The sequence below is a fragment of the Dermochelys coriacea genome, chromosome 25 (genome assembly GCF_009764565.3).
Source record: "Dermochelys coriacea isolate rDerCor1 chromosome 25, rDerCor1.pri.v4, whole genome shotgun sequence".
NCBI lineage: Eukaryota > Metazoa > Chordata > Testudines > Dermochelyidae > Dermochelys > Dermochelys coriacea.
Window position 1 is genome coordinate 7,267,280 of NC_050092.1, and position 19,736 is coordinate 7,287,015.

Genomic DNA, 19,736 nt, shown 5'->3' on the forward strand with positions numbered 1-19,736 from the left:
CAATTTAGGTGCGTAACTCCCACTGACTTTCAGGTGCCTTATTCTCACTAAGTTGAATTTGTATCTTGACTCTCCCCATCCCACCTCTCTTTCTACTTAACATGAGCACCAACAGTTTAACAGCCAGATCCCTCAGTTGGTGTAACATGACATAGCTGGTGTAAATCTGTGTAGCCCCAATGACTTCAATGGAGTTGAGGATCTGGATTATCAATAGTACAGAACTCATGATATATTTAAGTACTAAAAGTTCACATTAAGGAATATTAGGGTTTGTTTTGTATATAAACTATTTACAACCAAAATTCCTAAGACCCCACTGTTTTGTTAATGCAGTATCATTTTTCCACAGACATGTAGGCAGTGAAATCCAGTAGAACGAGCAACTATCTACCACCAGACTATAGACCTTTGGCATGAATATAAAGCTACCTGAATGCAGAGCAGACATTGTATACATTATAACCACATTTCTGGAAGCAGGCTAGTACTACTGCTCTCTTTTTTACATTGAGGGTAACAAATATTTAAAGTGCAAAGAGACTTAAAATAACATTTAAATGTTTTCATACTTCCAGTGAACAGTATAGCACAAAGGAGCTAACTGGATACTGAAGCTGCAAGGTTCTGCTCAGAAAATGGCATTTACAAAACTTGGCTGAAACATACAGAAGTTCTAGTAACTTGGTTGGTTGTAGGCAGCTGTTTCCATTACTAAAAACACAGATTAGGCTCCCTCCCGCAAAAAAAGCTGCAGCCATGCTCCATTTTTGCTGCTTTTCTGTTTCCACAGGATGGGACACAGCTGCTGGCTACACTCTCGGAATGCGATTTCAGTTGGGGCCTAAAGTCTGCAGAATCATATTTCAAGCAGTGTCAGACTTTTGGATGCAAGAAAAGTCTCAGTCTGTAACATTAATTCTGGAAACCTGCAGGGGATTGGACAGGGGAAAGTCCAGCAACTCCCCAAGCTGTGGAATTACTTAGATTGCCCCTGCCCCAAAGAGCTTCCAGTCTTCTGTTCTGGGTTCTGTTTTGTATAGCACCTAGCACAAGGGGTGCTGGCCCATGACTGGGGTTCCTACATGCTACTGCAAGACAGATAATATACTGGAAACTGTGCAGTCAGTAATCTTGAAAAATCACATTAGTTTTCCTCCTTGGTAACAACCTTCAAATCATTGTCTAGGAAGCGCACTATCAATTCTTCTGGGTTTATATTAGCATCTCAGATAAGACTTATCACAATAGAGGCACTTGTGGGCACATACAAACAAGGAGAGAGTAATATGGCAATACAAGGCTTAACCAAAAACCTGCTGAAATGAGGGTATTGCACCATTCTGATCAGTCTTACTGTGTTGGGGAAGTAGACCATGATCCTAACCAAACCTACAGAAGTCTCATGTTGAGTTGGGAGGTGGGCAGAGAAGGCAGAATAAACTATAACACGAAGTTCCCATGATCCTTCCATGCCAGTAGGATTGTGCATCATCTGGTATTTAAATATTGGGTTGCAGGATGAAATCACTATGACCAACTGTCTATTTTGTGACAACTGTTCGCCATTTACCTTATTTTAATCCAGTCGTCCACATTTTGGCTTGCCATTAAGGTCTCCAGATAGTCTCTCCCCATGTAGTAAGGAGGCCGCTCATTGATTTTCTGAGGTAGGTACTCCAATAAGCCAGCTGGAATATACCTTGCAATGCAAATACATATTAAATGTCACTGAATTTTATTTTACAAAATATTACAGTAGAGGCAGAGACCCAGCAAGAAAAAGCTCTCTCTCCAAAGACATTGAGAAAGCAAGTTACCTGCACAAAAAGGACAGCCATTCCAGCATGAACTTCCTGGTTTTCTCCACCCCCTGAGTATCGGAACCCCAGTGTTCGAGGCCATAATTGGTGAAGTCTTTGAGAATATCTAATCTTTCAGTGGAAGAGATGTCCCAGTGTCGCTGTTCTTTAATTTCAGTGAAAATCCAAGGTTTGATCAATGCTCCTCTGTGGTCAGACAAGATCGGATCAGAAAGGAAAATGGTTATAACCAAAAAGTTTGTCCAGCTATAAAACTGAAGTTTAGCTACAGACTTCCATATGTGAGACATGGGATGACTCCGGCCAGACAACATTTGTTTTTACTGAGTTATCTCCCAGTGGGCACAGGAAGAGTGCATTTCATTTTCTAGTTAAAGCCTCCTACAAACACAGCTCTGGCAGGAGGATCTGACCACAAACAAGACAATCCAATCTTTTCAGGGAATCTGCTGGCTTTCACTTTGACCTACCTTTAGGGCTTAATTCTGTCCTCTTGCATGATCAACCGCCATTGATTTCCCTGGATACTGCACCCCTGCAAATGAGGGAATAACTAAGCCCCAACTACTAGTTTTCCCCTTTGCCCTATTTATTTATACTCCAGGAGCCTGCCTAGAGCTAAGACCGAACATGAAGCAATCATGTACCAGCATCTAGTTAACTTCAGGGATAACAGGAGGTGTGAGTATTTTTAAATTGACCAATACAAATATTACATGCCTGAGGGATGAAAGGTATTAGGAAGGCTGCTTCTAAATCCCTTACACCTTAGAAAATTCCACCCAGAGAGGTTGATTGAGCTAATGTCACACAGGAAGCAGATGCCGAGAACTAGATCAAGGTTTTATTCCCTACTCAGGTCTGTTCTTTAACCACAAGAGCCCAGGCAGAGCAAACATAAGGTTAATCATCAGGATTACTCTAAGGCTGGGATCTGAGAAATGAAATTGGAAGTAGCTTCTGAAGCGGGGACAGGGTCAATTCTCAAACAGATTAGAGAGGGCCCAGTGGTCCAAACTGATCAGGGATTAGGGGAGGAAAAAAAAGGCCCCAGGACCCCAAAATCACTTGTGCTGTGCTGTCCAATGTTAGAACCAGTTTAATCTCTATTGATGCATCAAAAAGATTGAGGCTGAAGCTTTGGATCTAAAGAGACTTTTGTTTTTTCAACCTGCTAGCTGATTAAGAGTTCTGCCAACCCTATCGGCACCAGCTTGTACCCCAAAGATTAAACAGGAGTGTCACCCAAATCACGTGCACAAGAGTCTGGTTTGGCTGCAAATCATTTGCAATACTATGCGCTTCTTGTACCTCAATCCAGTGTGAGACTTTCCAGCTCTCTGTAAACTGATGGCACCTCCTTTAAAGGCTACACCAGAAGTAGCAAATAGATGGAGTTGAAAGCTACAGCACTATCTTATACCAGATACACTATAACAAGCCTCCAAGAACAGCCTTGCCAAGGAGGAAACCCTTGTCAGCACTGGCTTTTTTTTTTTTATTTGTTGTTTCCAATATAGCTCACAAACAAAAAGTAAGTAGGAAAGGCGGCCACTTACCTTGCAATCATAATTCCTGAAACGCCAGTCTGCATGGCTCGATTAGCATCTTCATAGGACAAGATATCTCCATTTCCTGTGTGAGAGAGTGAGAGAGGCTAGAGTGGCGCACAAGATCAGGTCAAAATGAAATGGCACAGGATGAAACTCAAAAGTGCCCTTATACTCTGAAAAGTGATTCAATTTATTCCCTTTACCGAAGGATGTGTTGTGTGGGGTGTGTGTTTTTTCCCTCCTCCTACCTGCCAAATCTTGAAAATTCAACCTGGGACCTGAGGGTCACGATAGCCTTTTTGCCTTGTGCATCACTGCCCAACAATTCAGAGATGCCAAGCTTCCTTTGAGACATTTTAGAATTTTTTTTTTTTTTTTTTTTTTTTAAAAAACAATTAGGGAGGTTTCTTGGACCTCTTCCCCGACCTCTGATCTCCCTGCAGAAACCAGGACCTTCCCTGCCCCCCGGCAGAAACCGGGAACTCTTCCTCCTCTCCTTACTGTCTATGGCCGAGGGGAGGGCAAGGACCCCCTAACCCCCATCCTCAAACAGGGAGAAGGAGAGGCTCAACCCTAGGAAAGCTGCCCTCCTATGCTTCCTAGGGCCCTTAATTACCTTGGCCAGTGCTGGGCCTGAACCTCCTTCCTGGATGATCCTCCTTCTCTTCTCTTCTCCTTCCTCTGGTATGTTCCCTCTCTTCTGTCATTGCCTCCTCCTGCCCCTCTGGCTTCTCTTCCTCCACAGACTGAGCAGTGAGGCTCTGAGAGGAAGCAAGCCACGGTGATTGTTAGTAGGGCTCGGGGCGCTGGATTCACTGCCCAAGCCCCAGGCTGTGTTGCACTCTGACCGCCCTGCATGAATCCTGCTGGCTAGCTCTAAATACCTAGAGCATGTTAACATAGTCCAGCAAGGTCCACATGGGGCAGTAAAAGTGTAGTACACAGCCTGTGGCTTGGGCGGTGAATCCAACAGCGCCCCAAGCCATGGAAAATCACTATGGCTCCCCTCCTATCAGACCCTCACTGCACGGTCTTGGGGGGGGGGGGAGGGGGCGGCAGAGAAGAATGCCCTTCACTGCTGCAGCGCTATTTGCCGTGTTTCTCAGACCCGAGTGGTGGTGACTGACATGCACACGTGTGTGTGTGTTTAAAAAAAAAAAAAAAGTACAGGTCAAATTCTACCATCACTAACTTTCAAATTCAGCTCTTACACCTGTGCAACTGTATTATCTTGCCCTGGGGTTTCAGAAGCATGAGGACAGAATTGTGTGAGACAATAATTCAACTGACTATTTATGAACAGGAATGAACTACAGCTCCCTCTGCCCAAGCCCTCGTGGCTCCACAACGCTAACAGGAATTTAATGGTCCATGAGACTTGGAACACACCAGGGGACCGTGGAGGAGATTCATCTGTCAGTTCATTGACCTGAATGGAGTTACACCACAGTAGAACTGTTGGGTAATTTTTCAGATCAGAACTGCACTTTAAGCTAAGTGGCCAACCAGTATTGGTGACAGCCGATCGATCACCTCTCTGACATCATTTTAGGGATGTCATTAGTTCTGCTTCACTCTCCCCCCCACCCCCCGACTGAATGTGCTCCCATCTGTTAACTTTCCCTCAAACAAATAATGAAGACAATCTCACTGAAGGAGATGCAAGTTTGTGGGGGGGGATGGATCTTACATTAATTGGACCAGTAATATTTTAACCATACACCGATCACATTTCAGAGAAACAAGCTGTTTTAAAATAACCTAATCGTTAAAAGCTTAAAAAAAATAAAATCAGCAGAAAGAAACATACCAAATAGAGGCATTGGGCTGGCTAATTTAGCACACTCCCCTATGTACTCCCAGTCTGCAACCTTTGTGTAACGCTGTTCTCTAGATCGGCCATGAAGCTAACAGAAAGAAGTTACAATTAGTACCTCACCAAGTATCTAAAGCAGCTAGGGCGAGATGCTACAAGAAAGGCAACAAGTTCAAAATGGATACGAGTGAAATGCATTGATAGCACAGAACCTAAGCATCCTGCAGAGGTCACTGCTGCAGTGAACAGTAGGGGAAGTGGTTAGCAGAAACCAAAAAGACATGAACAAACATAACGTTGTCAGTGCTTGCAAGCTAGAGCAAGAAGCCACAGGGATTATTAATGTGGACAGAGACCAGAGTGGTATTAATGATAATGTGTCCCTCCTTGTAGCATCTCCTCCTCTCACAATACAACTTTGCACAGATGGCTGGGTTCATGCCTCTATCCTGATGCATCACGCAAGTGTCAATACCAAAAGGATTATTGGACTAGATGCACTTAAATGACAGACAGACAGACAAAGCATCATGGATTTTGGCCAAATTCTTGACATCAAACACAGAAAGGGGCCCATACCGTGACCATGGAAGCTCCCCACTTCCGGATGTTGGGGATTACTTTATGAGCTAGGTTGACTTTTTCTTGCACACCAGTCCTTATCTTCACTGTCAGAGGAACATCGAGTACCTGCAGAGAGGGAGGAGTAAAGTTAAACCAGACAAAACAGCTTTGTTTGGAAGCTTGTTCTTCTCAGCCAGGGGATGCCTGGTACTCACCGAATTCATTCCTCTAACTATCTGTTCAAACTTGTTGGAACGGTTCATTAAGGCACATCCACCCCCCTATGGGATAAAACAGGCACAGTCAGAGATCCTTGTATTTTCACCTAACCAAGAACCTTGCTGAAATTAACCAGACAGCTGCCTTTCATTTGTATAAACTGGAGAATATTTGCACTTTCATCTTGAAGTGCAGTCAAGATTGACAGACACAGCAACTACATGCTGTAGCTTTGGGGGACCATACTGTGTGACTTATAGGAATGGTTTATGTATTCTTGTGGGCCAGAGATTGTATGCCGCTTGGGGTGGGAGCATTATCACAGTTCCTCCAGGAACTAAAAACAGTGGTGGGTGATTAAGGCGAGTAATTAAAACAACCCCAGAGAGGTTGGACCGTCCCTGCAAGTGGCTCACACATACTGGATTTTCCAGAGACCAACAGACAAAGAAAGGGCTTTTGGTATAAAAAGGTTGAGTTCAAACTGACACAGGGCCGCCTTTTGGATTCAGCAAATGGACAGGACCTTCTGCACACAAGGGGTCCTCAGCCTTGTGGAAGGGTTAGAAACACTTTGCCATGCCCAAAGAGCCATAAGACTGGTGGCTGACTTCTGGTAAGCTTTTTAGGGTGTGGATAGGGACTACTTGTGTGTTTTGTTTTTTTTAAAATATGTTTTCTCTGTAATGCTTTTGCCCCAAGAATAAATGTCTTTTGCTCTGTAAAGGTTGGTTGCTTTGTGACAGCTGACTGATAACTGGTATACACTGTGGAAACACCAGGAGAAAGGCTAACCACAGACTTGCTGGGGAAATCTCAGTGAAGTGCAGAGGGACTGCAAGCCTGAACACCCGTCTGGAGGAAAAGAGCCACACGTCTCCACCTGAGAAAAAGGTTTCAGGCTTCCTAGCTGTCACCTAAGTGGAAGTCCTGGAGGAAAACTGGGGTGGAAGGGTGTCAAAGGTGCAGTTAACCCTGAAACTGTGACAATGATCAGACAGGCCCCACTACAAACTGCACCTCTCCAACAGATCTGCCCCTGGTGTAAAATTTAGGGCTGTGGCTGCTGACAAAATAAGCTCTCACTAGTGTGTTCGGTCTGCAGTGCAGGAGCTGCATTTCGGCCTGGCTTGCACACAAGCAAAGAACTAACTAGTATTAATTGTTAACACAAGTTACTGGGTTCCCTACAAGAGTAACTGGTTGAAATTCCATGGCCTGTACGGTACAGGAGGGCAGACTAGATGATCTAACAGGCCCTTCTGCCCTTATTTTCTATGACCTAGGTTCCAGTTGAAGAAGATTTGTTGCTGAGATACTGCAGGATTCAGAATAAACCTAAGCTTGACTTTCAGATCCCAGGCTGGGTTTGCAGTGCTGACAGTTAGAAAAGCCATCATATTATTTGTAAGATGAACACATTTGCTATGAAGTCATTTGAAACAAGCCCTGGAATAGAGAAGGTTACTCTGTGTGTACAAATGATGATCTAGACTGAACAGGCAGTGGCAACATTTAAGTTATGTTGTGAACAGACCAGGGATTGGGAAGCAAAGCAAAGGAAAGACACCTGCTCAGTGAAGGGATGGAAGATATTGTTAAATGTTACCTTCTTATACACCAGATCTATTGGGCACCCAACGTTGATGTCTACAAAATCCATCTCAATGGTCTGGTTCAGAAGCTCTGCACACCTGGTCATAGTGTCTGGAAATGCTCCCTCCAGCTGAAAGGGAAAACAGAACCAATTCAGTCAAAATGAGTGGACCTCTCCAAAAGAAATGCCCAAGTCTCAGCTCAAAGACACAAGGGCAGTTCACCCACAGGGAAAGTTACTCCCTGCAGATACCCAGTGGGTGATGTTTCCCCCAAGTAAGAAATTCATGAGTTGTTTCTAGATTCCCTCCTTGCTGAAGTGATGATACTGGACCTGCACTCCAAAGAGATCTTCTGTGTAGTGCCGCTTCAAGAGAGCCCATTCAGATGACTGGCCTTGGAGCAAGTTTGTGCACACAGCCATTTCGCCACAGGTGACATCCGCTCCAAAACGCTTGCATATTCTCCGGAACGGGAGGTTACCACACTGAAACCCAGAGCAACCGGAGAGGGTTAGCATACATATTGGCAACATTTTTGACCTGCACCACTCATGTGAGGAACTTGTCCCATCCAAGTGGTTTTACAGCCAATTTTCACAAGTGGAAAAAAAAATAATTCTGTTAGAACTATTCTACCTACCGTTGTTAAGGGAGCCAGGTAGAGTTTGCCTTGGATATCCAACTGGAAAACAAAGATAGGAAAGGCATATTAGAGCTCAAATAGCGAAGGCCAAGTGGGGAATTTCAGTTAGACGCTCTGGGAGTTTGGCTTTTACAGAATTGATCATGTTTCCTTTTAGTTTCCATGAAAATTTTTTTTTTTTAAATTTAAGCATTCCTCTGCAGCATTTGAAACCCCACACTGCAGCACTGTGCTAGGGCAGGAGGACTAGAAAATTAAACTGACCCATCTATTTGCATTGCCCTAGCTGAGTGAAGTGAAAAAGAGCTATAGAAATGGGGAAAACATTTTAGTAATGGCAGGTGGTACAAGAAAGAGAAGGGAGCTGGTTTTTCTGAAAAAGAAGGATTTTTTTTCTTAGCCTGACAGCCTTTCTGGGTACATTTCCTCTTGAAGATCCTGAGGCATTTGCCAGGTGAGTTCAGATCAGGCAGCGCTAACACCACCTACTACTAGGTAGTTTTCACACGAGCAAGACCAATGTGTTTTTCTGAACAGCGGACCTGAAAAGCATTTATTACAAAATGACAATTAACATCACAACTTTCAAAGATCCAAATCATTAACTATCTAACTATGTTAGAGAACAAAACTTGGGGGAAGTGGATAAAGGGGTTTTGGATAAGCAGGAGAACAACATATGATGCATGTATGGCAGCCGTTTTCTGACTCACAGGCTGGATAATTGGGGTTACTTGGTTTATAGAGAGAGAATCACTGAAATACATTTTAAACCAAAGGCTCGGATGGGAGACCTAGGAGTTCTGTAATCACGGTAGACAGCATCATTAGACAGCTGTGTACTGCGGCCTCTCCCTTCACTAGGGGGTCTGAGATACCAACCTCCACGGCAGTATGACCCAACAAGTTAAAACCCTTTTTCTTGTTTAAATGCAGAACCAGAAATACTTCTCCTCCACCCAAGGACTAAGGGCATGTACACGAGGAGTGCTTCACCAGCACCTCAATTACACTCACCTCAGCCAAGATTGCCAGTCACCCTAGCTGAGGCTTTCCAAATGCAGCTTTAAAACCACCTGATTGTTGCCCGCTACCACATGTACCCACAGAATAGGACCCCATCCTCAGCTTTAGCACTTACTCTTTTTTTCTCACAGGGCCGCAGTTTTATAATATCTTCATCTGTCACCAGGCCTGTTGTTTTGGGAGTGGAATCCTTTGATGCATCCACCAGGCAGGAATTCTGCAGGACCACTGATTCAGGAGCTCCTCTCTTCTCTGACACTGAGACACATTCTGGTGCCCCCTCTCCAGGAGGTTTGACATCAATGCCCTCTACATTCCCTTTGGATACTGTGCTGTTTGTCATCCTTTTCTCCGTTGAGTTGCCTGCTGCCTTGTTTCCCACATTGCCTGCGCTGCTGGGCTTGCCCAAGTGACTAAGGTACTTACTGGATTTGTCAAAGCAAACTTTCTTTTTGCGCAGTCGCTGCTGGAGTTCTTTGCTGAGGCTGTTTCTCACCAGTGGTTTCCCCTCCCACTGCTTTACAAGGTCCTCATTAATGATGTTCCTGTAGTCCTCCCCCAGATGCGCCCTAGCAAAGCGGCATGTGACTCCATAAATGCACTTTCCGAAGGTCTTGAAGAGCACGCAGCTATCCCCGAGGTCTGAGGGCTTCACAGCCATGTACTCCCCAACATCATGCAGGAAGCGGCACTGTGAGCCAAAGTAGCACTTCTCTGCACATTCCTTAAATGACAAAACACACTTTCAATGTAAAACCACCAACAACCATTCTATGTAAATGGGCTCATTTTTACTGTATGTGTCAGCTTTGTTTCCAGGAAGAGTTCCATGGACTTCAGTTACACACACACTCTGACCATTCCTGATCGCTTGTTTAGTTTAGAGAAACTAGCATCAGTGTAAAACATCAATGCAACTTCACCAATGCAAGCTGCTAATCTAGACGCACTGGATCAGTGCAAAATGGGGCTTGCACTCATACAACTGACCCCAGTGACTTATGGGGATATGTTGCACTAGTGCATATTCCTTATTACCCTCTTGCAGTGCATCTGCACTGGGGGATGCAGGAATTGTGTCAGCACAAAAACCACCAGACTAGACAGGGTCTAAATAAAGTGCAAGCTCTCTGAGGCTTTATAGCTGAATTACTCCCATCTAAGAATAAGTAACATCCATTCCATAGGCAAGTATATGGCTTATTCATGCCATATTATTAGGAATCCAAATGCATGCTAGGTGTTTTACAGCTAAAGAGATTCTTATCTAAAGAACCTGAAGTTGCCAACCATAGCAGGCCAACCACTTACCTGGATTACTGACTGGCACAACCTATCTTTTTCATAGTGATTTGGCTTCATACATGGCCGACTTTTATTCTGTCCTCTGGCTCTCTTCCGTTCCTGGGGTTTCTTTTCCTCCTCTTTTACAACTTCCTCTTGGCTTCCTTGCTTCCTAACTTGATCACCACCATCTAGCTTCATCCGTTTTGCTGGAGGCTCTGTCTGGTCATTGCTACTAGAATCTTCCTCCCCATCATGTTGATTGTTTTCCTGATTCCTGGATTCCCTTTCTGCTTTGAGATATGCATGGAACTGTTCTTTCGAGGTGAGATACCTAGAGAGTAAGAGAGTGCTCTCATTAAACTGACTGATCATTTGACATGTGTTACATTAGACAGCAAAGTTTACTGATGAAAGAACAGGCAGACAGAAAGAAGCATATTCTACACAAAGGAAATTAAAACCAGCATTAATTTTTCTGACCACAGGGATGCCACAAAGCAAAATGTGAAGTAGGATCATTCTTGAGCTAGTCTTTTCATCTGCTCTACAGACATTGGGCTTACAAGGTTATTGAAAACCAAGTTAGGGCCCCAGTTCTCCACCACACTGAGGCTATGACAAGACACAGTGGGCAGTTGGAGGGGTCCTACTCTAACTTGCACTGCTGATGCCAGGTGATCCAGCAGAAGATCAGGTACCACAGAGCTCAGGTCCCTCTTCCACTGTATTCTTCCCTAATACCAGAATAGGGGGATAGCTGGCAAAGGAAATAGCTCCACTGAGAATCCCCAACTGTGCCGTGTAAGCAAAGTGTGCCATATATTAAAAAAAATAGGGCAGTTTATAGCTTGCCTCATGTTCAGTATGGGCATGGAATCTGTACACACAACAGCTCCCAAGCCACTTGGATTAAGCCAGTGTGATGCAGGCTGTGGCCTGTAGCATGTGTTCTGAACTCTTTGCATTAAAGATGAGGCCTGATGTACAGTGTATTCCTCATCTCCATGGGTAGATCTTTGGGGTTGGAAAGAGGTCTTTACCATTGAAAAACTGAGGAAGCATGATGGACATCTTTGTAAGTAGAACAGATGGCCTTTATTACTAGCATCTTCTACAGAGAGCAGCAAAATACAGTTTCAGAGTAGCAGCCGTGTTGGTCTGTATTCGCAAAAAGAAAAGGAGTACTTGTGGCACTTTAGAGACTAACAAATTTATTAGAGCATAAGATTCATAGATACTAAGGTCAGAAGGGACCATTCTGATCATCTAGTCCGACCTCCTGCACAGCGCAGGCCACAGAATCTCACCCACCCACTCCTATGAAAAACCTCACCCATGTCTGAGCTATTGAAGTCCTTAAATCATGGTTCAAAGACTTCAAGGAGCAGAGAAGCCTCCCTCAAGTCAACCATGCCCCATGCTACAGAGGAAGGCGAAAAACCTCCAGGGCCTCTCCAATCTGCCCTGGAGGAAAATTCCTTCCCGACCCCAAATATGGCAATCAGCTAAACCCTGAGCATATGGGCAAGATTCACCTGCCAGATACCCAGGAAAGAATTTTCTATAGTAACTCAGATCCCATCCATCTAATATCCCATCTCAGGGGATATGGCCTATTTACCCTGAATATTTAAAGATCAATTACTTACCAAAATCCCATTATCCCATCATACCATCTCCTCCATAAACTTATCGAGTAGAATCTTAAAGCCAGATAGATCTTTTGCCCCCATTGCTTCCCTTGGAAGGCTATTCCAAAACTTCACTCCTCTGATGGTTAAAAACCTTCGTCTGATTTCAAGTCTAAACTTCCTGGTGGCCAGTTTATACCCATTTGTTCTTTTGTCCACATTGGTGCTGAGCTTAAATAATTCCTCTCCCTCTCCTATATTTATCCCTCTGATATATTTATAGAGATCAATCATAAGCTTTCGTGAGCATCCGATGAAGTGAGCTGTAGCTCACGAAAGCTTATGCTCTAATAAATTTGTTAGTCTCTAAGGTGCCACAAGTACTCCTTTTCTTTTTGCAAAATACAGTGAAACTTGTCATAAGTGACCACTTATGCAAGATGTGCCACCTTTATCGATACTTCCTCCTCCTTCTCCCAGTTTGTCCATTTCTTCCACCTATTATGTTTTGTCATAATCCTTGATTATGAGCTTACTGGGGCAGAGGCTGTCCGTACACTGTATAGCACAAAAGGACCCCAAATCTTTGACTGAGGCCTCTAGGCTACACTGTTAATAGAAAAATTTACTCACAAGACTGACAAAAGACTGATTGCTTAATGGAGGTGGGGCAGAATTATAAACCGAACATTTGAGGATACTTTAGGGTGGTACCCTAAAACAGAAGGGTGGACCAAAAATCCATATTTAGGCACCTAAATAAAAGTGGTGTGATTTTCCGAAGTGCCAAGCATCTTCAGCTCTTGCAGACTTCAATGATGATTGTGTGCACTCATGACCTCTGAAAATTTAGCCACTTTTATTTAGGTACTGACTTTTAAACACGTAACTTCGCAAAGCTTGCTGTGGTCTCTCACAGGTTCCACTAACTGACTGGTTAGCTGAGGACAGTAACTTAACTCATCCAGGGCAACAGTCACAAGGCTAGTAACGTTTCCCGGTTCTCTCGTATTTGCGCTCTCTCCGTAGTTTACAAGACCTTCTATGAGCCTTCCTGCAAACTAGGATACTGTCTCTGTCAAAGGCACCTGTTGATATTTGCTGGGTGTTGAATGGCCACTACCTCAACCCACAATGTCAAACAGGATGGGTGGTGGGATGGGGACTCGAGGGGCCATTTGTCATGAGGGCAGCCTGGAGAAAGGCACTGTGGTATTTTAACAACGCGGCAGGTCCTCTGTTGCTGATTCTTTTATTTTAAGTACCAAGTAACCGAATAACTGATTCCCCCGCCCCCTCCAGACGAGGTGAGCGATACGGTCTTCCAAGTGAGTCACCCCGGCCTGGGAACCCAGAGCACCCGGCCCAAAGCCGCCCAACTTCTGCCACACTGAGGGCTCCATCGACCACGCGTCAGGCACCCAAAGGCCAGAACCAGTTTGCATGAAGGGAGCAGGTAGCTCCTGGGGTAGTGGGGGAAGGTGGATGCGGGGGGGAGGGGCAGGGCGCTCCTGGGATAGCACAGGAAATAGATGTTGGGGAGGAGGAGGAAGGGGCTAGGAATGGGGGGTGTCTCTGGGGGGTTCCCTGGGGAGGGGGGACCCTGGTGAGGTCGGGGGGTTCCCTTGGGAAGGGGACCCCGGGGAGGTCCCTGAGGAAGGGGATCGAGGAGGACCCCGGGGGAAGTGGACCCTGGGGAGGTTGGGGGGATTCCCTGAGGAGGCAGGGGAAGGGGAGGTGTAGGGATCAGGGGGTGTCCCTGAGGAGGCAAGGGAAGGGGATCGAGGCGGAGGGGTTCCCTGAGGAGGCAGGGGAAGGGGAGGTCGGGTCCCTGAGGGAGGGGATCCCGGAGCGGGGGGGTTCCCTGAGGAGGCAGGGGAAGGAGATCAAGGGGAGGTGGGGGGGTTCCCTGAGGAAGGGGAGGTGGGGCAAGGGGACCCCGGGGGTCCCTGAGGAGGCAGGGGAAGGGGAGGTCAGGTCCCTGAGGAGGTTCCCTGACGAGGCGGGGGAAGGGGATCCGGGGGGGTTCCCTGAGGAAGGGGAGGCGGGGGGAAGGGGACCTCGGGGAGGGGCTCCCTGAGAAGGCAGGGGAAAGGGAGGTGGGGAGGTTCCCTGAGGAGGCGGGGGAAGGGGATCGAGGGGAGGCGGGGGGATCCCGGAGGAGGCGGGGGAAGGGGATCGAGGGGAGGCGGGGGGGTCCCTGAGGAAGGGGGGGCGGGGGAAGGGGATCGAGGGGAGGCGGGGGGTCCCTGAGGAAGGGGGGGGCGGGGGAAGGGGAGGCGGACCCCGGGGGGGGTCCCTGAGGAAGGGGATCGAGGGGAGTCGGGGGGGGCCCCGGAGGAGGCGGGGGAAGGGGATCGAGGGGAGGCGGGGGGGTCCCTGAGGAAGGGGGGCAGGGGAAGGGGATCGAAGGGAGGCGGGGGGTCCCTGAGGAAGGGGGGGCGGACCCCGGGGGGGGTCCCTGAGGAAGGGGATCGAGGGGAGTCGGGGGGGGGTCCCGGAGGAAGGGGATCGAGGGGAGTCGGGGGGGGGTCCCGGAGGAAGGGGGGGCGGGGAAGGGGATCGAGGGGAGGCGGGGGGGTCCCGGAGGGAGGTGGGGGCGGGGGAAGGGGATCGAGGGGAGGCGGGGGGGTCCCGGAGGAAGGGGATCGAGGGGAGGCGGGGGGGTCCCGGAGGGAGGGGGGGCGGGGGAAGGGGATCGAGGGGAGGCGGGGGGGTCCCGGAGGGGAAGGGGGGGCGGGGAAGGGGATCGAGGGGAGGCGGGGGGCGGGGAAAGGGGAGGCCCAGGAGCGGGGGCGGGCGCTGAGGCCTGGCCGCGCGGGCGGGGGCGGGGGCGGCCCGTACTCACGGGGCTCGGATGGGCGCCACGCCGGCTGCCGCCGCCTCCATGCCGCGGGGAAGCGCCCGGGGCCCGGCCCGCTCGCTGGCTCCACCCACGACGGCGGGCGCGAGGCGCTTCCCTCCTCGAGAGGCAGGAAACGAGGGCGACGGACCGTACCATGTGGTCTAGGATGGGGGGGGGGCAGGTCATACCATGTAACCCGGCTAATAGGGGAGGCTAGAATGGCCTGGCTGGGGTGGGTCCGAGTTCCAGGCCCAGGCAGGGGGCAGAGGCTGCAGCAGCCCCCAGACGAAGCTAAGGGGCTGGGAGCAAGGGGCGAGCCTGGGGCAAAGGGCCTGCCCAGCAGCCAACGGGAGGGTGACCCTGGGGCATTGCTCCAGCTGCTGGCAGCGCGGCACCCACCCCGGGTGTTGCCCCAACTCCCTTCGTGACCGTCGGTTTGGGGCTGCACCCTGGCCATGCCGGCTCCGTAATTTGGCGGGTTCTCCAGGCACTGGCAGGCAGGGTCCCCTCTGCCCGAGGGAAGGGCACTTCATTCCTCTCTCCTGGAGCCGACGGAGGCCCCACGGTGCTGCCAGCTGGTGTGAGCCCGTCCTGAGGCTGGTGATATTTGGGGTTTCTCTTACGGCCCCGGTCCCTGGAGTCATGTGCTCCTGGGAGACGCTGCTTTCATTCCAGTTAAAAAAAAGTTGTCCAGCCCTTATGGTTGCGGGAGAACAGCGTGAACACATAATGCCTAAGGACTCAAAAAACAGAAGAAGTCCCCACCCTCTTTTTTGGGGGGTTGGGGGAGGGAACGCATGATTTTTAAGGCAATCTCTTGATTTTGGGAGGCCTGACTCATGACTTTGGATGCCTCGGTTTGGCAAACTGAGCAAGGCAGCCCTGCATCATCCTAGCACCGGCTGACATCTTGTCACAGGGAGGTAGAGGTGATGAGTTGAGGGGGCTAACCTGCTCTTTGGGGGCTGAATGGTTGGATGTGTCCATTCAAGAGGCTGCAGTGTGGGTTTGTGAAAACCCTGAAAAGGTTGGTGTCCTGGAAGAGCTGTAGTCCTGTGGAAAGCACAATGGAGCTGTCTTCATCCTTAGTGTGGGATGACTGCTGCCATTGAGTGCTGAGAATAAATTGGTTGAGGCTTAACTCAGTCTCTGGAAAAATCATGGAGCAGTTTCCTCAAGGAATCAATTTTGAAGCACTTAGAGGAGAGGAAAGTGATCAGGAACAGTCAGCATGAATTCACCAAGAGCAAGTCATGCCTGACCAACCTGATTGCCTTCTATGATGAGATAACTGGCTCTGTGGATGAGCGGAAAGCAGTGGACTTGTTATTCCTTGACTTTAGCAAAGCTTTTGATATGGTCTCCCACAGTATTCTTGCCAGCAAGTTAAAGAAGTATGGGTGGGATGAATGGACTATAAGGTGGATAGAAAGCTGGTTAGATCGTCGGGCTCAATGGTAGTGATTAATGGCTCCATGTCTAGTTGCCAGCCAGTATCAAGCGGAGTGCCCAAGGGTCAGTCCTGGGGCGAGTTTTGTTCAATATCTTCATTAATGATCTGGAGGATGGCGTGGATTGCACCCTCAGCAAGTTCGCAGATGACACTACACTGAGGGGAGAGGTAGATATGCTGGAGGGTAGGGATAGGATACAGAGTGACCTAGACAGATTAGAGGATTGGGCCAAAAGAAATCTGATGAGGTTCAACAAGGACAAGTGCAGAGTCCTGCATTTAGGATGGAAGAATCCCATGCACCGCTACAGACTGGGGACCAAGCAGCTTAGCAGCAGCTCTGCAGAAAAGGACCTAGGGGTTTCAGTGGACAAGAAGCTGGATATGAGTCAACAGTGTACCTTTGTTGCCAAGAAGGCTAACAGCATTTTGGGCTGTATAAGTAGGACCATTGCCAGCAGATCGAGTGACGTGATCATTCTCCTCTATTTGGCATTGGTGAGGCCTCATCTGGAGTACTGTGTCCAGTTTTAAGCCCCATACTACAAGAAGGATGTGGAAAAATTGGAAAGAGTCCAGCAGAGGGCAACAAAAATGATGAGGGGGCTGGAGCACATGATTTATGAGGAGAGGCTGAGGGAACTGGGATTATTTAGTCTGCAGAAGAGAAGAATGAGGGGGGATTTGATAGTTGCTTTCAGTTACTTGAAAGGGGGTTCCAAAGAGGATGGATCTAGACTGTTCTCAGTGGTAGCAAATGACAGAACAAGGAGTAATGGTCTCAAGTTGCTGTGTGGGAGGTTTAGGTTGGATATTAGGAAAAAACTTTTTCACTAGGAGGGTGGTGGAGCACTGGAATGGTGGTGGAATCTCCATCCTTAGAGGTTTTTAAGGCCCAGCTTGACAAAGCCCTGGCTGGGATGATTTAGTTGGGGTTGGTCCTGCTTTGAGCAGGGGGTTGGACTAGATGACCTCCTGAGGTCCCTTCCAACCCTGATATTCTATGAACTCTTAAACTCTGAATCTCATCTCCATCCCTGAAATTCATTGTATTCTAACAAGAGCTCTGTGTACCTCGAAAGCTGTTCTCTTTCACACAGGCACCGACTTTCCAATGGGCCGAGGGGGTGCTCGACCCCTGGCTCTATCCCAGGCCCCACCCCACCCGCCTCTTCCTGGCCTGTTCAACCCCCTCCCCCGAGCACACTGCATCCTTGCTCCTCTCTCCACAGCCCCAGAGCCTCCTGCAAGCTGTGAAACAGCTGATTGCGGCGGGCAACAGATGCGGAGGGGGAGAGGTGCTGATTTAGGGGGCCACCTGCGGGCAGGAGGCGCTAGGGAAGGGGGAGGTTTTGATAGGGGTCTGCTGATGGGTGCTCAGCACCCACCATTTCCCCCCCCCCCCGTGGGTGCTCTAGTCCTGGAGCACCCATGGAGTCAGTGCTTATGCTTTCACCAGCAGAAGTTGGTCCAATAAAAGATATTACCTCACCCGTCTTATCTCTGTAATATCTAACATGACTACAACAGCATCTCAAAGAATATTTGATTGTTGATTAAATCCACTGGCCCAAGTAGGAGGTGGATGATGGGTTGCTGTATTGAGAGGTGGCCAGGAGTTAAATAGTTGACTGTTTTCCAAAAAGTGAGGCAGAATGCAGTCAACCTCATGTTTAAGTCAGAAGGGGTGCTCGGGAGGTAAGTCCCTGGGTGCAATGTTCTCTCCACAGGCTGCTCCTCCTTATTAAATAATGACATTTTCCTCTTCTCTAGAACTTACCAGCTAAGGATCTCAAAGCACTTGATGCTTCCTAGCACTCTTGTGGAATAAGGAAGTATTATTTATCCCCATTTAGATAAGGAGAGGTGGAGTAACTTGCCCCATTTCATATAGTCAGTAAATGGCAGAGTGGGGAATAGAGCACCGATCACCTGACTCTCAGTGCTATGTTTGAGCTGCAGGACTCCTTTCTCTCTATTATTAAAGACAACTGCAGCTTCAGACTGTATCATGGAGTTCCACAGGCTGCACCCTAACTAACCCTGCCCTAAAAGACACTTTGCTTTTTAAGGTCATTTCCCAAATTTCTAAATTTGCTTATGGTACATAGATCATTCTCTTTAAGGTGGCAAATGCAAGACATACTCCAGTTGCTCATCATTTATCTAAACTGAGGGTATGAACTATCCCACGTTTAGCAGAAAAGTAAATTCAACTCTTGCGAGTTCCCATGGGCAGGATTTCACCACCCGTTGATCTGCTAACAGAATTTTCCATATTACCATTTAGAAACATTTTCCATTTCAGCCCAAGTAACAAGCCGGGAAGGTTTCGTATTTCTTTCCCTGATGGCCAATGGGACGAGGTTGTCTGCTTTCTGTACACTCCTTTCAATGACCTGGATGGCTTAGTGCTTTCCTCCTAGAGATAGCTCCCAAAGTGCTTAGGTAATAGGATACATTGAGAGGTCACAAAATAATACCCCCAGGCCGTGGGAATCAAGATCATCTTCTCATGGAGGTTTGAGCCATCGTGTAAATTGGTTGCAGTTCTGTGTGCTGCCAGAAATCCTAAGGACTGAGGCTCAGATCCTCAAAGGTATTTAGGTACTGAAATCAATGGGAGTTAGGCACCTAAATAGCTTTGAGAATCTGGGCCTAATACATTATACAGCTGCCCAATCAACAGGGCAGGAAGGCACTGAGACTCTTCTCAGACCAGCTGAAGAGTCATTTCTAATATTTTTGGCCTGCTGGTGTCAGTTCAGGATGCAAAATAAAGATGATTAATGCTCTAAAATTCTCCCCTGTGCACTGAGTCCCGAGAAAAAGGGCTGGACCTGCTACTGAACTACTGAAATCACATGCTGCCCATTGCCTTCAGTGATTGCTGGAAATCACGCCCAAAACTACAGATTCATTCATGTGCTGCTGAAGGAACCAGTTCATGGATAAAAAGGAGGCATAAGAACATAAGAGCTGCCGTACTGGGTCAGACCAGAAGTCCATCTGCCCCAGTATCCGATCTCTGGCAATGGCCAGTACCAGAGTTAGAGGGAGAATATACAGAACAGGGCAGTTTTGGAGTTATCCAGCCCAGTCCTCCATTCCTGGACTGCTGAGGTGTTTAATGCCTATTTCGATTCACTCTTCACTAAAAAGGTTAATGGTGACCAGATACTCAATACAATTAATATTAACAACAAGGGGGAAGGAATGTAAACCAAAACAGGGAAAGAACAGATGAAAGAATATTTAGGTAAGTTAGATGTATTCAA

At 47.8% G+C, this 19,736-nt stretch overlaps 1 protein-coding gene and 1 long non-coding RNA gene across 5 annotated transcripts in view; one reads left to right on the forward strand and one right to left on the reverse strand.

The window, feature by feature from the left end:
* LOC122457477 overlaps positions 1-2,855 on the forward strand; it is an 18,799-nt gene extending 15,944 nt beyond the window's left edge. The window contains exon 2 of the long non-coding RNA XR_006277011.1: positions 794-2,855. This is a non-coding gene — a long non-coding RNA (uncharacterized LOC122457477). The remainder of the gene's footprint in view (positions 1-793) is intronic.
* Positions 1-15,140, reverse strand: part of DUS3L (dihydrouridine synthase 3 like) — a 15,450-nt gene extending 310 nt beyond the window's left edge. Inside the window, exons 1-13 of one of the 4 annotated variants that reach the window (XR_005290251.2) lie at positions 15,009-15,137; positions 10,554-10,860; positions 9,358-9,966; positions 8,214-8,255; positions 7,906-8,058; positions 7,585-7,701; positions 5,972-6,037; positions 5,772-5,882; positions 5,187-5,283; positions 3,993-4,137; positions 3,383-3,458; positions 2,294-2,358; positions 1,951-2,009 (exon numbers count right to left, since the gene is read on the reverse strand). Coding sequence is in view for 2 of the 4 variants with exons in the window: in XM_038384179.1 (XP_038240107.1) it covers positions 1,574-1,702; positions 1,821-2,009; positions 3,383-3,458; positions 5,187-5,283; positions 5,772-5,882; positions 5,972-6,037; positions 7,585-7,701; positions 7,906-8,058; positions 8,214-8,255; positions 9,358-9,966; positions 10,554-10,860; positions 15,009-15,049 (1,937 nt within the window). In the remaining 2 variants the exon portion in view is untranslated. Of the gene's footprint in view, positions 1-1,573; positions 1,703-1,820; positions 2,010-2,293; positions 2,359-3,382; positions 3,459-3,992; positions 4,138-5,186; positions 5,284-5,771; positions 5,883-5,971; positions 6,038-7,584; positions 7,702-7,905; positions 8,059-8,213; positions 8,256-9,357; positions 9,967-10,553; positions 10,861-15,008 lie in introns of those variants that run through there. The other 3 variants (XM_038384179.1, XR_006277009.1, XM_038384181.1) reach the window with 3 other exon arrangements.
* Positions 15,141-19,736: the final 4,596 nt, after the last annotated feature.